We start from the raw sequence: 18,550 nt of genomic DNA, 5'->3' as shown, positions 1-18,550 counted from the left end.
AATAACATTTACTACGTGCTCTCGCCCGAAAAGAACCCCTTCCCAGCGACGAAATTATGTTATTTAATGCCAGCATAAACCGCTCTCTCTCTTCACTTTTTACGACGGAGATGCAAATTCAATCTCCGCTTCCCAGCAGCAGCCGCCGTCAGTCCCGAAGGTGGTCACCACACCAGCCATGTAAAATCGCAAGGAGAAAGTAAATTTTCACCTGCTGGGACGATTTGCATCGCCGCCAACAGAGTTGCGGGGTTTTTTTTTGCTTGTTTCGTCTAGCACAAACATCCCTCACCGTTTGAGGTATCGCGTGTCGAACTAGCACGACTCGCTGCTGAACGCTCTCCTGGAAAACCATAAAATGTTCCTTTTTTCTAAGAACCTTGCTTGGGTGATGAACATTTTATGACCATCCAATGATCGCACGAATTTCGAGTGACCGTTCGATTGGGTTAGATGGAATACCCGATTCGAGTGGTAGAAATGACAGTTCTCCCATAAGGAATACATTGTAGAAAAAAAGCAAAAACTGCTCGAATGGAAATGCTCCATTGATCGCTCAGAACAGGGGTTGTTCCAAATATTACTTTTCCTATACCTTGATTCATTAATTAATCACTTTTTTTTTAAAACATTAACTACAACAACAAGATTGAAGTCACACCTCATTGCGGTATTCCTATAGCTACATTAGCGTGTCCCAAAAAAACACGAAGTCGAGGAATTCAATGTGCTCAGTTCTCAAATGATAGAAAATCATGTTAGAAACAACTCTCTCATACATAAAAACTTTCGGAAAAATTGTTTACCACGTTCCCTGGGCATTTTTTTGATAAAAATCAGTTTTTTCGACAATTTCACAAAATCTGCTTAGAAAAAATGGAAAATTTTAAAATTTCAAATAGCCTATACCATTAAATGATGGTCTGTGGCCCAATAAACAAGTAAATGTATCGATTTGGCCTTTTAAAACCTTGTTTTCACTTTCCCGGTAGCTTTTATGTCGAAAAATACGAGTTTTTGCTTTACTTTTTTTCAATCTTTTCCCTCGGTATTGAACACAAAAATTTCCTCATATGTGAGAATACATGCATCTTGTAGGAAATTTTCCGCCGAAGATTTTCGTCTAAGCAACTTTGAAGTTTCATCAACTCTGAGCTGAGATATTCCAGTTTTTGTGAAGAAAGAATATTGAATATTTGAAAATGTTGATATTAATCATCATTGGCATACAATATTAAGGATAATTTAAGCCTAATTTGAAGTGCGGCTGTATCGCATCTGTTTTTAAACATGATTGGTTCATCATTCAATACTAAGGGCCACCTGGTGTTGTTTTCTCATGGCACACTACGTGCTAAATCAATGAATTACTTTTAGCAAATAACTCATATTTAGAGCATTTTGCATTTAAACCAATCGATGCACGTTTGCTGTGTTTCCATGGATACAAATAAACAAATAACAAATCGATGCATCTGTGCTCTCTTATGCTATCTAGATAGGAAAACCAGTAAGCTTAGTACAAGAGCACAGAGGCATCGAAATATATGGTTCGATTGTACGGGGTTGGCAATTGTCCACGCTCCATCCAAAAAAGTTTTTTTTATGGACAATTGACCATGAGAAGGGGAGGGAGCTGAGATTTAAAAAAATGTCTACGTGATTAATGGATGGATCCCTATAGAATAAATTCCAAATATTAGTGATATTTTTAATTTACCTGAACATCGGATTTATCAACAGGAGTTATAAGAAGGGAGTGTAAACGTTACGTTGTGGTTCAGATCACGGAAATGCGTACAATCGAACCTTATATTTGTTATTTGTTTATTTGTATCCATGGAAACACAGCAAACGTGCATCGATTGGTTTAAATGCAAAATGCTCTAAATATGAGTTATTTGCTAAAAGTAATTCATTGATTTAGCACGTAGTGTGCCATGAGAAAACAAAACCAGGTGGCCCTTAGTATTGAAGGATGAACCAATCATGTTTAAAAACAGATGCGATACAGCCGCACTTCAAATTAGGCTTAAATTATCCTTAATATTGTATGCCAATGATGATTAATATCAACATTTTCAAATATTCAATATTCTTTCTTCACAAAAACTGGAATATCTCAGCTCAGAGTTGATGAAACTTCAAAGTTGCTTAGACGAAAATCTTCGGCGGAAAATTTCCTACAAGATGCATGTATTCTCACATATGAGGAAATTTTTGTGTTCAATACCGAGGGAAAAGATTGAAAAAAAGTAAAGCAAAAACTCGTATTTTTCGACATAAAAGCTACCGGGAAAGTAAAAACAAGGTTTTAAAAGGCCAAATCGATACATTAACTTGTTTATTGGACCACAGACCATCATTTAATGGTATAGGCTATTTGAAATTTTAAAATTTTCCATTTTTTCTAAGCAGATTTTGTGAAATTGTCGAAAAAACTGACTTTTTTCAAAAAATGCCCAGGGAACGTGGTAAACGATTTTTCCGAAAGTTTTCATGTATGAGAGAGTTGTTTCTAACATGATTTTCTATCATTTGAGAACTGAGCACATTGAATTCCTCGACTTCGTGTTTTTTTGGGACACGCTAAGCTACATGGACAACCCACGGCATACCGTAGCACTGAGGTTTTCGGCATGCTATTGCTATATGCACGTCTGGGATATCGAATTGCATAATAGATCCCCGCGAAAAGCAAGGCAAATCAGGACAAGTATCGCAGCAGAACCGGGACAGTACGATCCCCAGCATCCCCTCTAGGTAAAGAAAGCGAAAATTGAAACCTTTACCGTGTGGAAATCGCTCTCCTGATGTGCAGACCGGCAGCCTCGAACCTCGCAGACTTCTGCTGCAAGAAGTCGATGATGATTGCAATGATGCTGGGAATTCGATGAATAATAAAGGTGCACAAATGCATCACTAAGTTATTTAGTGCGACTGATGTAGTGTAGAGAGAGATCCATGGTAAATATAGAACAGCTCACGGAAAAGTGAAACGTTTTTAAGGGATGCCGTTTTCTTGCCATGACTACACAGATTTTGTTGCCAGGAGGCATCACTATGGCTGTGTTGCAAATGTGCAATTTGCACTGATTTGCGGATATTTTCCGGAAGAAAAAAAAATGCAGTAATGCATAAAATAAAATGATTTCCGGTTCAATTTTCTCTTCCGGTAAGCCACAACTTCTTCAATTTTCATTTCCAGTTTCCTAGAATCAAAAGGGGAAACACAAAATTTCAAAGAGCAGAGCTTATTTTTCGAACCAAGCTTTAAAATGCCAGATAACAAACTGTCATGATGGACAACGTTTTGACTTCTATAAATTCCCGAAACTTATTATTAATCCTAAAATTTAAACAAACTTAATCCACCTATCTGGTTGGTCACTCTTTACCAACAATGGGTGATATGATGGATTTGAACACAAATTTCTTTTATTTTTTTAGATCAGGTATAAAAAAGTAAGCAAATATCACATAAGTAGTCATAACTTGAGACAGGGTTGTCAGATCTTCAGTGTTTCGTGTCGTGTCTCGTTGGAAAGGTCTTCTGCTTACCTAACCTACGATGGGTCGGATGATGGATCCGGACATAGTTTACATACATTTAAGTGAGATCCGGCCTCAAAAATGTACGTAAATATCACTAAAGTGGCCATATCTTGAGGCAGGGCTGCCAGATCTTCAATGTTTTGGACTCGTTGGAAAGGTCTTTTCATTACCTAACCACCGATAGGTCGGATAAGCTTTTAACTGAGATCCGGATAAAAGTGAAAACACATTTTTATACTTAACTTTTGAACTACTTATCGAAACTTCAAACAAATCTATAGCGATATATGGGAGTATAAACCAAGTCAAATGCGACTGGTTTGATCGAAATCGGTTCAACCAGTGCTGAATAAACATGGTAAGAATTTTGGTCACATAGGGGAAAGTGGGGCAAGTGTAACAAGCTAAGAAATGCCCGTTAAATCAGTCGGATTTTTTGATAATCATCTTATTCCTGGCCTTGACTAAGACTTGATAGAAAAACTTTCTAAAAAATCGTATTTTTTACAGTAAAAAATTGATTATAAAATTATTGATTTTTCGTACGTTCTACTCAACTAGTGGGGCAAGATGAACAACCCGTTGGGGCAAGAGGAACAATGCATGAAACAACATGTTAATTTGCTAACAATTGAACTGTTATCACTTGGATACATCAGATTAGAATGTATTTGAAACGTTTCTTTCAATAATAATAATAATATTTTACCTAAAATTTGATCGTTTTTACGAAAAAAAAAACGTAATGCTCAGATGATAAATAGTAAATTTTCATAATAGCACTATATTCTGTATGGACAATTTTTTTTTTAAATTGTTATCAGTTTTTAAGTACTTTTATGAATTTATTTCCCAATAAAATATGTTGTTGCAGCAATTCGTATTTTTTCCATACTTAAAAACCATATGGTACCCTTACCCCACCTGAACAAGTTTTTTTAAATCTCTCAACAAAAATAACCAAAAGATATATCATACTTTATTATAGGTGCAAGTCATTGGTATGGACACTACTGATCTAGGAAAATGGTATTTTGATGAAATGAACTTAAAACGAACGCTAGGTCTTATTTTTGGCTTTCCAAATGTTATAAGAAAACAAAGTAATTGGAAGGAACACCATAAAATTTTGTGTCCCTTGGCGTTTGCGTCGTTTTGGTGGTTATGTGGTAGTAGAATTAACTAATTGCATTGCTAGTAACAATTCCTCATATTGGAAATAATGAAAATTGTAAGAATAACGATCGTACGAGCGCTTGTTCATCTTGCCCCATATGGTCGTCTTGCCCCACTTTCCCCGAAAAACACACTAGCCTGTCTCATTTTGAGGTCATGTCGCGAAATTTTAGGTGCTCACTTCTTAAGTGATAGATCATGATGTTAGTAACAATATTTTCTTTTACAAGAAAAAAAATAAAAAAAATCACTTTCTCGCACCCCCTCTTCCATTTACTGAAAAAGTCACTTATTTGAACAAATTGTCTCAAATCGTTTGGAATCAATACAAAAATTGTTTCAATCATTTTTTTTTTTATACGATAGGTTTTTGTCCATAGATTAAGATCTACTATCAATATTGGACCAGGCGGATTTGTGTGTGTGTGTGTGCAACCAACCAAACGGGACCACGTGGCCACTTCTTACAAATTGAGTTGTTTCCATGTATTTTTAGATCTACATTCTATACATGCAAATAACTCGCATAGGCATTTAGAAGGTGTTAGCTCTGCCGAGCTTCGGTGACCCATTTCTACGCTGGCTAGCCGAGCGCGAGGTACTTCAGCTTTATCGACAAGCCCCGCCCTGAAGAACGCTTGCACCAATCCGATTCAAACGTTATTTAGAACTTCCGAACCCTTATCAAATGGACAAGGAACCAGCGCGTATATAGTTGCTAGTAACAGTATTCCTAATTCCAGTCACAGCTCACCAAGTCGTGATGGCCTAGTGGTTAGCATTTTAGCTTACCAATCCAAAGGACGGGGGATCGAACCCCGAATCGAGCGACTTTGATTTTTCGTTCATGTTCAGAGTTTCAAGATTAATATTTCCTTAACTTTCTCGTTGGGAGCAGATGGGAATCGACCCCAGGACCATTCGCTTACAAAGCGAACGCCGTAACCAGTCAGCCACGGCCGCTCCAATATTGGACCAGGCGGATTTCTGTCAAAAATCGCATTGTTTCCTAACTTTTTCAGAAATGCTCGTTTAATTTAGGGTAGCCCATTTTTCCCAGTAAAACCAATACTTGCAGCTTGTAGGAAATTTCACGGCCAACATTTTTTCCGCTGAGAAATGCAATTTTGACACTCCAGAGCCAAGATATTAGAGTATTAGTGAGAAAAAAAGTACCAATTTTCAAAAAAAAAAAATCGGAATTTAGAAGCAAGGCCTACTAATTACACCACGGTAGTCCAACGGCGACGGCGGCAGTCGTGACTGCTGTGGATCACTTGGCGGCCTCATCCGGCAGCGCAGAAGATGCCAAGGAAGCGGGGGTTTTCATCGGAGTTGGATTATCCCATCATTTGGTGAGAGCGTTCTAGTTTTGTCCTTGTTCCAATGCCCACTACTTCATTCGTCGGTGAAGTATCCCATCAATCCCTCTCCCCTTCCAAATCCGGATATCTTGGAGGTCGTCTAAGTTCTTAGACATCTCTATAGGGTATCCAATCATCACATCCCTCCCCCACTTCCCCCGTTGATCGTGAGCAGTCTACCAAAAGGACAAATGAGTGGTAATGTGTCATTCGACACATTCCTGACGCATTTATTTTCCTTATCGGCGCCAACCTGGCTATTGCGAGCTTTATGCTCGGCTAGAGTACGGTCAACCAAGCTAATTACACCACGGTATGCTTTCTCATAGTACCCGCTGAATCCGAATCTGAAATCAAATTTCGTGTTAACAGTGATGTTTTGGAGCTACGCCCTTTTGGAATGTTATTTGCGTGTATAAGCTGCAATTTAAAACGCTTGCTAAAGTTCGGTCATACTTTTCTCGGTTTTTGTTCCACTTTGACTGATTTTGAACTAACATAACTCTTTATGTTTAACGTTTTTTTCGCGTTCTGATTATCTTACTCAATTCGAAAAATTTACGTATTGTTATTTGGCGGAGGCTTACTAGACTTAAGGATTGAATTATTAAAAAAATCAAAAGAGAAAACTTACAATTCTGAAGCACTTTTTCATGGATGTCACATATATTTTTAATAAAAAAATGTTCGAAATGTTTATTCAGTTTCCAATTCTAAGTCGATAGGTAATACATAAAAGTGGGTCTACAAGCTTTCTGTGAAAAGTTCATTTTTAGAGCAGGATTATAGCCTCACTTCAGTGAGGTGACAAAACTTTTTAAAATTCCTAAGATAAAACCTTTCCTATCGTGTTTCTTGCTAAGGGCAATGTCATGTAATAATAATCGCTTCAGCGACATTCACTTATATGACCTTTTGCCTTCAACAATTCCCTCGAAACGGAACCGGAAAAGCCATCCAATCTTCGCATTAATAATACTTCATAGAAAAAAGACAACCATCATCGTCATGGGCGAGTGCTTGAACTTACCTCGCGGACAGGAACGCCCTGAACGTCCCCAGGAGACCGGCCCGGCGCGCTTGCCGGTAGCAGGCGAAGTCGATTCCGCGGATGCCCTGCAGGTCACCCGTGTACGGCTCGTTGAGGGCCGCCATCCGGAGCTGAATACGAAATGAACGAGAGAGATTAGCTTTCGGGTGTAAATAGAGAGAAGTGGACTGGTCGACCCCCTCGAAATTGCAAGGCACTTGTAGGTTAAGGTTGGAAGAAATTCGTGTTTTCGTGACTTCAAGCTCATTCCAACCTTAGTTACAGTTCCTTGCAAAATCAGGACTTTGCTGGTAAATTGCTCGCGTCCCACGTGGGACACGTTTACCAACAAACGACCCGAGGTCCGGACGGAGGCTAAGCATGCAAATCACTTGGGGGGAAAAATTTCTGCGATAAAAGCCGGAAAAATAATCAAATTATCATGACAAAACGAAGATAAGAGTGCTTCAACATACACCACACTACTACATACAAGAGCAATCGAAAAGTATGAACCAGAGAAAGGAGAAAAAAAAAGCAAACGGAAAACGGTGATCGAACTCAAGTGGATGTGCATTTAAATTAGCTTGTTGTTCACACGTGTGTGACTAACCGAAACTGCACGTTTGAGGTTATGACTATAAAGTGAGAGACCAACTTGGATTGGGTTCAGAACATTCAACACCAGGGTGAACAAAAATCATAAAAAAGTGAGTTTGTCGTCGTCGTTGTGCTATTTTGTCACACATAGCATATTGCTTATGTTCTAATTAATGATTTGGCTCGAATAATTTTAATACAGTTCTTGAGATGTAATCAAGTGAAAATGGAAATTATTTTTGTCGAATAAAAAACCTTTTTTTTTTGGCTAAGTTGCTAACAATGATTTTGATGTTATAATAAAGACAAGTGTCCAGCATTCCTCGCCTTCAAACATTTCTAAAAATTTCGTAGCAAAAAAATATATTATGAAAATATTAATTTTCATTGAGAAAACTTATACAAAGTATCAAAATACATAGTTTACGTTCATGTTAACGAAATAGGGCACTTTTAGACATTTTCAAAATTTAGAATTTCGGGAACACAGATCGGAAAAGAAATAAAAGTTCAAGATTTTTTTTCATAAATTCATCGATATTTTGCAAGTTGTCGGTAGTAGCATAACTGTAATAAGCATGTTGTGTGAATGTGTGAAATTGTGAAAATCATGGAAAAAGTGGCTTTGATATCAAAAGTTTAAAAAAATTACATTTTGAAAAAACGTATTTTCTTCAAATGTGCGTTATTGTATCTCAGAAACAAGTTATCCTAAAGACAAAGCTGAATTTTGTTTAAGTTTCCGATTCATTATTATATAGTAAATTTCATAAAACATGTATTGAAAGAAAAAATATAAAATTATAAAAATTGAAATAACAAGCTATACTCTCAACATTTGAATGCAAAAAGTGTTTAAAATGCATTTTACACTAGTTAAGTTGTTTTGCAATCATTAGTCTTAAAAAAATGTAAGATTCGATGAAAACAAAAACTTCAGCGAAAAATTTTCAAAAATTCAAAAGTTTTTTGAATCAACCATTTCCATTGAAATTTTGAAGTTTTTTGAAAAAATATTTTTTTTGCCCCCTGATTTTTCGGGCCTACGGTGAAGGGGGGTGGGTGGGTGGATACAAAAACTTTAAATAAAATTTGTACCAGCCCTAACAATAGAGAGTAATAAAACTTAGAAAAATGTTTGCAGCGACCTAAATAATTTGTAAACCCGTTTTAAGGATATCAAAAGGGTCCTGATTGCTCAAAATCAACCACTCCATTCGCGAGCACAAATAGCAGGCGACGCGATACTGCCCTGATGAATTTCTACTGTTTGTCACTTTCACACCATTCGCTCCCGGACACTCTCTCTTCTACTCTCCTTCTCTCTCTGATCGGCTCAGTCTCCGCTCCGAACGGCTCAGGCAGGCCGAACGTCACCGATCACTCTGAACTGAAAACATTTTTTCTCTGATGCGCTGCGTTATACTCATTGATTTGGGTTGCCGAAAATCAATGTTATCAATTAAATTGTGCATTTATTTTGATTTCATAACATTATAGACACCAATCAAAGAAACTTCCACCAAGAAAAAATCAAATTGATGGCAAACTGAGGGCGTGAAGACAAAAAGACTGCCGCGCTGGCATTTTGTGAGAATGGCTCTTCGCTGAGTATGGTAGTGTGTGAGTGTCGTCGAGCGACGGAGTAGGCAATAATTTTCACGATGTATTTGTTCGCTGAGTGAACAGTTCGGGCCACTCGCTGGCTGCTTGCGAGTATCATTCGCTCATGAATGCTAGCGGGTTAGAATAGGCGACGAATGGATAGGCGATGAGTGAGTGGTTTCTGTTCATTGAACCGAAAATCAGGACCCTTGTATCAAATAATACTTTTCAACCACCCGAAATTATTTTTTTTTAAATAATACGTTCATAAATTCATTGATATTTTGCAAATATTTGATAGTAACATAACTGTGATAATGCATTTTGTGATACGCTTCTCCCAACAATTCTGAAAATCAGGCTTTTGTAACTTTTTTCCTTCAGTCGAAAGGTTTTTTGTAACTTTTTCCCTTCAGTAAATTTAGTCGACTCTTTAAGCACCCGAAATCTTTGTTCCCAACTTTGAATTAATCAGCTGTTGAAAGGTAGTCATCAGCTCAGCTTAGGATAGTAACTTAACATAAGAAATGCTTAAACAACGAAACAAATGAAATGAAAATCAGGCTTGAAATTTTATATTTATTTTTTTCAATCCCCTCCTCAAAATTCTAAACAGTTCATTAAAAAACAGTACAGTAAACTGGGGTCAATCGGGACACATGGGGCGAATCGGGACAGCAGTTTTAACCATGTTGGAGCACAATATTTTGATTTTTCTGGTTGGTTTCGGTTAGAACAGACTCAGGCCAACAAAATGTGTACATCCATTTCCAAATTTAAAAGCTTTAAGTGCTCTCAAAACTGCTGTCCCTATTCAGACATATACCATACCAATCAGCTTAGAACACCATACGCGGTGTCCGTGCTGTATCAAGAAGGTTGTTCCATGTTGCTCGGTTCTGGGCTGCAGCTCGCCAGTCTCCTAGGTTGCAGATCTTTCTTAGGTCCGCCTCGATCTGATTTCCCCATCGTGCACGCTGTGCTCCTGCTCTTCGGCCTGTGCCGCCATCGGGTCGCGCGCGGTCAAAGAGCATCCTGACAGGATGGTCTTCGTCCATCCTCGCGACATGGCCGGCCCACCTGAGCCTCCCGATTCTCGCCAGGGTAACGATTGTCGGTTCTCCCAGCAGCGCGTGCAGTTCGTGGTTCATGCGCCTTCGCCACTCGTTCTGAGCTGTACGTACTCCACCGTAGATCGTTCGCAGCACCTTCCGTTCGAAAACTCCAAGGGCTCGTTCGTCCTCTTGCCGCAGCGTCCAGGTCTCATGGCCATAGAGGGCAACCGGTCTAATCAGTGTCTTGTACAGGGTCAGCTTCGTGGCGCGTTGCACTCGATCAGATGTCAAGGTTTTCCGTAATCCAAAGTAGGCGCGATTCGCGGAGTGGATACGAGTCCGGATCTCTAAGCTGGTGTCGTTGTCGGCCGTTACCAGCGATCCCAAGTACACGAATTCGCTCACCTCCTCCAGCACATCGCCATCCACAGCTAGAGGGGTGAGTCTTGGGGGGTCAACGTCCTTTGAGCCCCTCCCTTTCATGTACTTTGTTTTCGTCGTATTCATGGCCAATCCAATTCGTCTTGCTTGCGTCTTTAAGGCGGTGTAAACCCTTTTCACCGTCTCTAGGTCTCTCGCTATAATGTCAATGTCGTCCGCATAAGCAAGAAGTTGGACTGTCCTGTTGCAAATCGTGCCTCTCGTGTCTATACCCGCTCTTCGCACAACTCCCTCAAGTCCGATGTTAAACAGCGCATTGGATAAGCCGTCACCTTGTCGTAACCCTTGGTGCGATTGGAAGGGGTCCGCTAGCTCCCCTGCCACTCGCACGTGACACATCACACGATCCAAGGTAGCCTTGATCAGCCGAGTCAGTTTGTCCGGAAATCCGTTCTCGTGCATGATCTGCCATAGCTGTTCGCGGTCGACTGTATCGTACGCTGCCTTGAAATCGATGAAGATGTGATGTGTGGGCACGTTGTACTCACGGCATTTCTCGAGGATCTGCCGGAGCGAGAAAATTTGGTCCGTGGTGGCCCGAGCGCCAGTAAACCCAGCTTGATAGGGGCCCACGAACCTCCGTGCGTACGGTGTCAGCAGACGGCAGAGGATCTGGGAGAGGATTTTATAGGCCGCGTTGATAAGCGTGATGCCGCGGTAGTTGCCGCAGTCCAGCTTATCGCCCTTTTTGTAGATGGGACACACGACACCATCCATCCATTCTTCTGGTAGTTTCTCCTCCCTCCAGATCTTAGAAATCACCAAGTGGATCGCCCTCGCCAACTGCTCTCCTCCATATTTGAAGAGCTCACCGGGTAACCGATCTTTACCGGCGGCCCTGTTGTTCTTCAGCTGCCTGATCTCCTTCTTCACCGTCTCCAGATCAGGTGCCGGGAACTGTTCGTCAGCAGCGGGCGGTCCAAGTTGGGCTTCAAAGCCGTCTCCATGCGCTACATCGCCGTTGAGGTGCTCGTTGAAGAACTGCTGCCACCTGTTCAACACCTCGCCTTTGTCCATAAGAAGGTTTCCCTCGGCGTCCCGACAAGTGTTGGCTTGCGGCGCATAGCCTTTGCGGGACCGGTTAACCTTCTCGTAGAACTTTCGCGTCTCGTTCTGCCGGAACAGCTGCTCCATTTCGGCGCGATCGCGATCTTCCAGCTGGCGCTTCTTGAGCTTGAAAACCGTTCTCTGCTGTTTCAGCGCTTGTTTGTATCTGGCCACGTTCTCATCGGTTGCAGCTCTCAGCTTCACCGCATAAGCTGCTTTCTTCTCGTCAAGTAGCCGCTGGCACTCCTCGTCGAACCAGCGCTGCTTTCCAACTCGGACCGTACTACCTAGCGCGGCTTCAGCGGCACTGCCGATGGCCGAGCATATTCTGCTCCATCCATCGTTGAGCGAGGCAGCGCCGAGTTCCTCCTCCGTTGGCAGGCTCGCTTCCAGCTGCTGCACGTAGTGCTGAGCCGCAGCCGTGTCCTGCAGCCGCTCGGCGTTGAACGGCGGTGGGAGCCGGCTCCGTCGTCGGTGGTACGTCGTCGACAGTTTTGAGTGCATGCTTGCACCCACCAGGTAGTGGTCCGAGTGGATGTCCGCACCGCGGTACGTGCGGATGTTCCGTATGTCCGAGAAGAATCGGCCGTCGATGAGAACGTGGTCGATTTGTGTTTTTGTTCGTTGATTAGGCGATGTCCAGGTGACTTTGTGGATGTCTTTCCGGGGGAAGAATGTGCTCCGTACCACCATACCGCGGGAGGCTGCGAAGTTGATGCACCGCTGGCCGTTGTCGTTCGTGACGGTGTGCAGGCTGTTCGGCCCGATCACCGGCTTGTACATCTCCTCCCTTCCTATGCGGGCGTCCCTATTCAGACTGTAGTCCCGATTCACCCCAGATTACGGTAATAATAGTTTTTCATATCACTGATCGCCAAGTTTTTTTATTTAAAATAATTTTTTTTTAATCTGGTTTTGCTATGTCAACTTGAGAGTCTACCCTCCATTTTTGCAATTTGTTCTTCTCAAAATAGTTTGGAATGTTTGAAGGTAAAGACTGTAATTTTTTAAAATGAGCATTATACAGTCAATTGAGTTTTTTTTTTAGAAATGTGAGTTGCTAGTCGTCTAAGAAAAGCATTTTTAGTACCGTAAACCGGGGTGTCACTGATAGAATTTCAATTTATTTTTGGAATATTTTCCAACTAGTAAGGATTATTAGATTATTATTTTTTTAACATGTACTGAATTTCGGGGTGACTTTGATAGGGGAAATATACCCTTTCTAATCAAACACCTATCTTCGTCATATGGAGAGTTTGATGCTCGAATAAAGCTCCAAAAATACTATTTAGGCTGTAAACTTACCAGCAACAGCACCGCCTCGAGTAAGCACGCAAATGTATGCCACCTACTGGCCAAAAAGATCAGATTTAATGCACTTTTGATCATAATTTCTATTTTGCGAGACCATGTCTCATCATTTTGGTGGCACACACATCCACACGCAAGATCAGAGGTTAACTGCTTAACGAAAGTCGCCATCAATATCTTTTCACTTGCGCTAACGATTTCAAAGCGCTTAAGATATAAAATTGCTTCCAACTACCGGCAACATGTTCTTTTGCACATTAGTTAGTCACTCACTTGAAAAATAATCCCGAAACATGTAAATAATTAGCAAGCGCCATCAAAAAAACAAACGCGCTAAGTCTTTTGACGTTTCAATTTTGACCACCCATTCCAATCGAAGGCTGAAGAAAACCGAGCGAGAAGCGAAGGCAAATAAAGAACAAAGGGTGGCCACCAACACCACCAGCAGCGCTTGTGGTGTTGCCAGGAAACTTTCTCTATAAATGCTACTATTCGTGAGTGTTCGCTCAAAATTTAATCAATTTTGGCAGCACGAAGCAGACCCAAACGAGCGTTGGAAGAAAAAAAGAACTAAGCTGAAAATAGAAAAATGGGCGTGGCCCAATGCACACGACTGATTAGAATGCGTTTTTGAAATATTTTTTTAAAATGCTTGTAAAAGGAATAGCATAACTTTTAATAAAAGTGAAAATAAACAGAAATGTTCACAAAAAGTTGCTCTACTCGTTGGTGTACTTGGTTTTAGTGAATTTCAAGGAACACTCCAGATTATCCAGCATCATTCAAACACGACCGCTTATTAGGCTTAAAATGGGTTTATTTCCCCTAGTTATAGTTTTTTTTGTTAAAATCAGATTTAAGGTGTTCAAACCTTTTTTTACGTCAATTGTACCATCACTTAGGCTACTGATATAGTTTTTAAGAAAAAAATGTCTTTATTTAGTTAACTAAGTTTATAAGCTGTTTAAAAAAATATATAGAAATTATAGGGTAAAATTGTTATATTGACAGTTTCTTCTACTGATAATGCCTAGAAAATTTGAGTTTTTTTATTAATAATGTTGTAAAAACACATAATATTTGTCATTAAACAAACTTATTTTACCTTCTCCTAGTGGAAAATTGTCCAAAGAATCCGAAAATGCATTCCGTTTTCCGATTCAAAACCATGTTCATTGAGAAAATCATGAAAATTTGAGAAGATTTTAAAAATGCTATTCGTCAACATTTTTTAAATTATAGTCAACTAAATCTTGAGGTACTTTGAATACTTCTCTACCACGGTCAGTATGATTCCATACCATTCCGTTCGTATTTAATTTGTAATTTTCATTTTATGGTAAAATCAAAAACCTATCAAAGTCACCCCGTTTTACGATACCCTTCGCCAACATTTTGGAAATTAGGCTTAAAATTTGAAGTTTAGTTTTTTAAATCATTAATCAATTTTAATCCATCGTAAATTTTTGTCTTCAAAATTTAAATGATCGTTATGAAATCAAAAAAGTTATTCATGAATTATTTTTTGAATGGGAAAAATAAGATTTATTGTTTCTTTAGAAAGCCTATGAATTGAGTATGGTGCACTAAGGTGGAATCGAAATCGGCAACATATTTTTTCGATTCTTTCTGGGGTTTAAAACAACCTCCCAAAATTTGGAAGCGATTGGTTGAGCTCCCGATTGGCGTAAAGCGATTGAATTTAGTATGGGAGTATGTATCGACACATGACAAGATAGCACAACGGCGACGATTCACGGGAGAGAGGGTGAGTGTGTGTGTGTGAGTAATGTTTCCACGCAGGACTTCAAGCTTTGTTTTAGGTGGGTGGGGGTGGGTCAACCAGCAGGGGGAAGAAACACGCGCTGGAATAAATTAAGACTTTTACCATTTTTGGGTACCACTGTGGGTGTGTGTATGAGCGTGAGAGTGGTAGTGAAGTTTTATTTTCGGTGCAGTTTCCCACGCGTTGGTTTTCCACCAGCACAGAGAAGGAGAACAAGTTTTGCATTGCAGATTTGTGTTTTTTTTTCGTTTTTATCCACCAGGTTTAGTTTTTCAATTGTTGGTCGAGAGTGTTGAGACATAAATTGAGAAAGAAAAGTGAAAAGAAAGAAGATTGTAAAAAACAGGAGAGAAACAAGAAAACCAGAGATAAGAAAAAAGTTGTTCCTCGACGTTCACTTTGCCAGCAGTGCTGGGCAAGTTTTGGGTGGAAAATCTGTGCCATAAAAACGGAAGGAAAATGGTGGAAAGTGCACAGACAGACAGAGCCAGGGGCAGAGAGGTGTTGGGTGTTGGGGAAGTGAGCAAATCTTGGGCCTAGTTGGGGCGAGGGGTGAGACGGGGATGGTCGTTATCTGGAACTGTAATTGCTGAAATTCAATTATTTTAATCGCGATTCTAATGACGGTGGCAGAATTTTAAACCCTCCGCCCTGAGATAATAGCTGCTGTGCAGGAAAGTGTCACGCACTGTGGTTGCAAATTTGAAAAAAGTGTACATATTTTATGTTGACAATAAATATTTAAATTGACACAGTGGAGAATATTCGATTATCTAGCAAAACAAACTTTTCTTAAAAAAGCTAAAAATGTGTTTAAACATTTCCCACTGTTTTTAAGTTCTGCGGTCGGTTACATCAGTATGAAGAAAAAACTGCTCAAGAATGACTTTTCTCCTTCTGAGGGGCGTTTTTCCTTTAGTAGAACTGCTTTTTTTCGCTGATGAAGGTGAAGATGCCCGATAACGCCCCTACTTCTCCCCTCACGTGACACTTGAAGAAAAGTGGTTAGGAAAAGTATGCAACTTTTTTTTTCTCAGCTTCTCTTTGGAGGTTTAGGGGAGAGGGGAGGATCATAATCGTAATTGATCGTTGCTAATTGGAACGGTGGGGTGGCCGTGGGTGGCGACGACCTGTGATTGTGTGACTTTTGTGTGATAGTAAGATTACGGGAGTTGGTGAGGAAAGTGAAAAAAAAAGAAAAAACTTCCCATGAAAGTGTCGATTACAGGCGATGACATAAAATTCAATGAAAGCAATGCTGTTATGAGTGGTGGTTTGGAATGAGCTTTTCATGTGTCAGGGTGATAATGAGAGAAGGAGATTAGATCTTTATTTGAGATTTTTTTCCACTCTAATGGACCCATTAGCACCTTACACTGCATGATTTATGGTGCCATTAATTTGAAAATGTAGTACTTGGCAAGTCTTTATGCATGACATTTTTTTTTGCTTTTTGATGACACTTCACATTAATGATGGTCTAATAGAGTTTAATGAGTTTAGTTCGACCCACTTGAGCTCATTATTTCACTCTGATTCAGTAAATGATACTTCAATTTTTTATCTTGAGATTTTGTTCAATTAAATCTTAAAGTAATTTTTTACCATTTTCAATATTGTTTTTTTTTAAAGATTTAATTACGTTTATTTCACACTGAAGTAATTATCAAGCATAAAATTTTCGCAACATACAGTCCGGCCAAGTTCCGACGTTTATTGCAGCACTCAAGTGGCGCAATTATGCATCCAAACCGGCCATTAAATGAGCACTCAAAAAAGTGTCAAAAAGTGTTAAATTGCCACAGGCCTCTTCCCTCCCCCTCCCCAGCCGACCCCCTCACAAAAGTTGACAAACTCTCCGATGACAGGTCCGCCGAGAGAAATCTGGCCAAAAAGTTGCCAATTGTCGCAGCGCCGCCGCCGGGAAATGCTCCAAAAAGCCGGAAAAACAATTTCTGCTCATCTGGCGCTGGTGGCTTTGTGCACTGCGAAAAAAACGCCATTATTCCAAGTCTCGAAGGAGCTGAACCGATTTGGGGCCGGGATTTTCTCGCTCGCTCTGTGTTGTTTAGCCAAAATTTCCTTTTCGTGGCTAACCGCCCCGTGGACATCATTTGGAGGGAAAAAGTTTTAAGCTCTCTCTCTCTTCATTTGGTTGAGTTTTTTTTTCGGTTGGTTTGACACGGTGGGCTTGAGGGGAAAATTAATTAATTTAGAACGTAAAAACCATCAAAAGGCACATATTCGTAAAATATTTGTATCGATTCAAAACAAAGAAAAACTAATTTTGGTTAATTATTATTTTATTTCATGTTTTTCCTCAAAATGTACGCAAAAAAAAGCGAAGAAAAACTTGCCAGAAATTTAAATGGAAATTGAAAATAGATTCTAAACTGTTCAGAATACATTGTATAAAGTTTATTTCTGAAATTTGATGCAAATAAAGGCTTTTTAATCTTTCTTTAAATTTTGAATTTTTGGGACCTTGGATACTTTTTGCTTAGGCCATTGAAGTTTAATTAAAAGTTTTTGCCCCCCTCCCTTATTTTTTTCAAAAAGTTAGGGGACAAAGGATAATTACCGCAATTAAAATTAAATTTACATTGAATACAACACAGAAAAGACAACTTGAATAAAGCTTATTTCTGCATTTTAAATCAAATTAGCAATTATCTACGAAATCGGATGATTGCGACAATTTTATTTTTTTTATTTTGCTCAAACTTTGTGAGAGACTTCCCTATGACTAAAGAAGCCATTTTGTGTCATTGGTTCACCCGTACAATTCTCCATACAATTTTGGCAGCTGTTCGCACAAAAATGGTACGTAAATATTTGCAAATCTTTAACTTTTGAAGGAATTTTCTGATCGATTTGGTGTCTTCGGTAAAGTTGAATGATGACCATTCATAAGAATAGGTTCATAGAAAAATGCCGATAGTAAAAATGTCTACATTTTTCTTACAAAAAATCATTTTTTTAAAAATATTACTTTTTTTATATGCTTTAGGGGACGAAAACCGCAACTTTCACCGCCAAAAGAAAATTTGACTTCAGTTTTTAATGTAAAACTAAATGTGTAATCGACAAGTATTTTATAGTCACTTAAAATTTAATATCAACTGAAAAATTCCCGTTTATCGATATTTTAAAATAGTGTACATGATTGTCCATTCCTGAAAATACTTTTTTAAAGTTCAGAAAATTTACAGTATAATTGCCTACGTCACACTAAAATCAGCCAAAATTTACCCCCCCCTTCCCCCCTTTTTTACACTTTTCTTATACTTATAACATGCAATGTCACAACTGCTCAGACCCCCACCCCCCTCCCCCTTAAAGCGTGACATACTTTATGGATTACGCCTATGAGACATTGAAAATTGGACTTCCGGTTGCTGAAATACAGCGAATATAAGAAAAACAAACAATAAAATTTAAGTGGAAATGTTTGGATGTGGCTTTAAAAACTTCAATTTTCTTGTTTCTTTTATTCGCTGTATTTCGGCAACCAGACGTCCAATCTTCAATGTCTCTTAGACAATTTTATTGGAAAATATTTTCGGGAGTGGACGAT

The 18,550-nt window shown here is 39.5% G+C and overlaps 1 protein-coding gene across 14 annotated transcripts in view; it reads right to left on the bottom strand.

Annotated features, from left to right (window-relative positions):
• LOC120414208 (collagen alpha-1(XVIII) chain) overlaps positions 1-18,550 on the bottom strand; it is a 622,129-nt gene that overhangs the window by 26,937 nt on the left and 576,642 nt on the right. For 10 of the 14 annotated variants that reach the window (XM_052710469.1, XM_052710472.1, XM_052710474.1 and 7 more), the window contains 2 exons: positions 15,076-15,090; positions 7,126-7,256 (listed from right to left, as the gene is read on the bottom strand). In XM_052710469.1, coding sequence (XP_052566429.1) covers positions 7,126-7,256; positions 15,076-15,090 — 146 coding nt within the window. The remainder of the gene's footprint in view (positions 1-7,125; positions 7,257-15,075; positions 15,091-18,550) is intronic. The other 4 variants (XM_052710470.1, XM_039575299.2, XM_039575302.2 and 1 more) reach the window with 1 other exon arrangement.

This window comes from Culex pipiens, chromosome 3 (assembly GCF_016801865.2).
Source record: "Culex pipiens pallens isolate TS chromosome 3, TS_CPP_V2, whole genome shotgun sequence".
NCBI classification, from domain to species: domain Eukaryota; kingdom Metazoa; phylum Arthropoda; class Insecta; order Diptera; family Culicidae; genus Culex; species Culex pipiens.
This window is presented reverse-complemented; position numbering and strand designations above follow the sequence as displayed.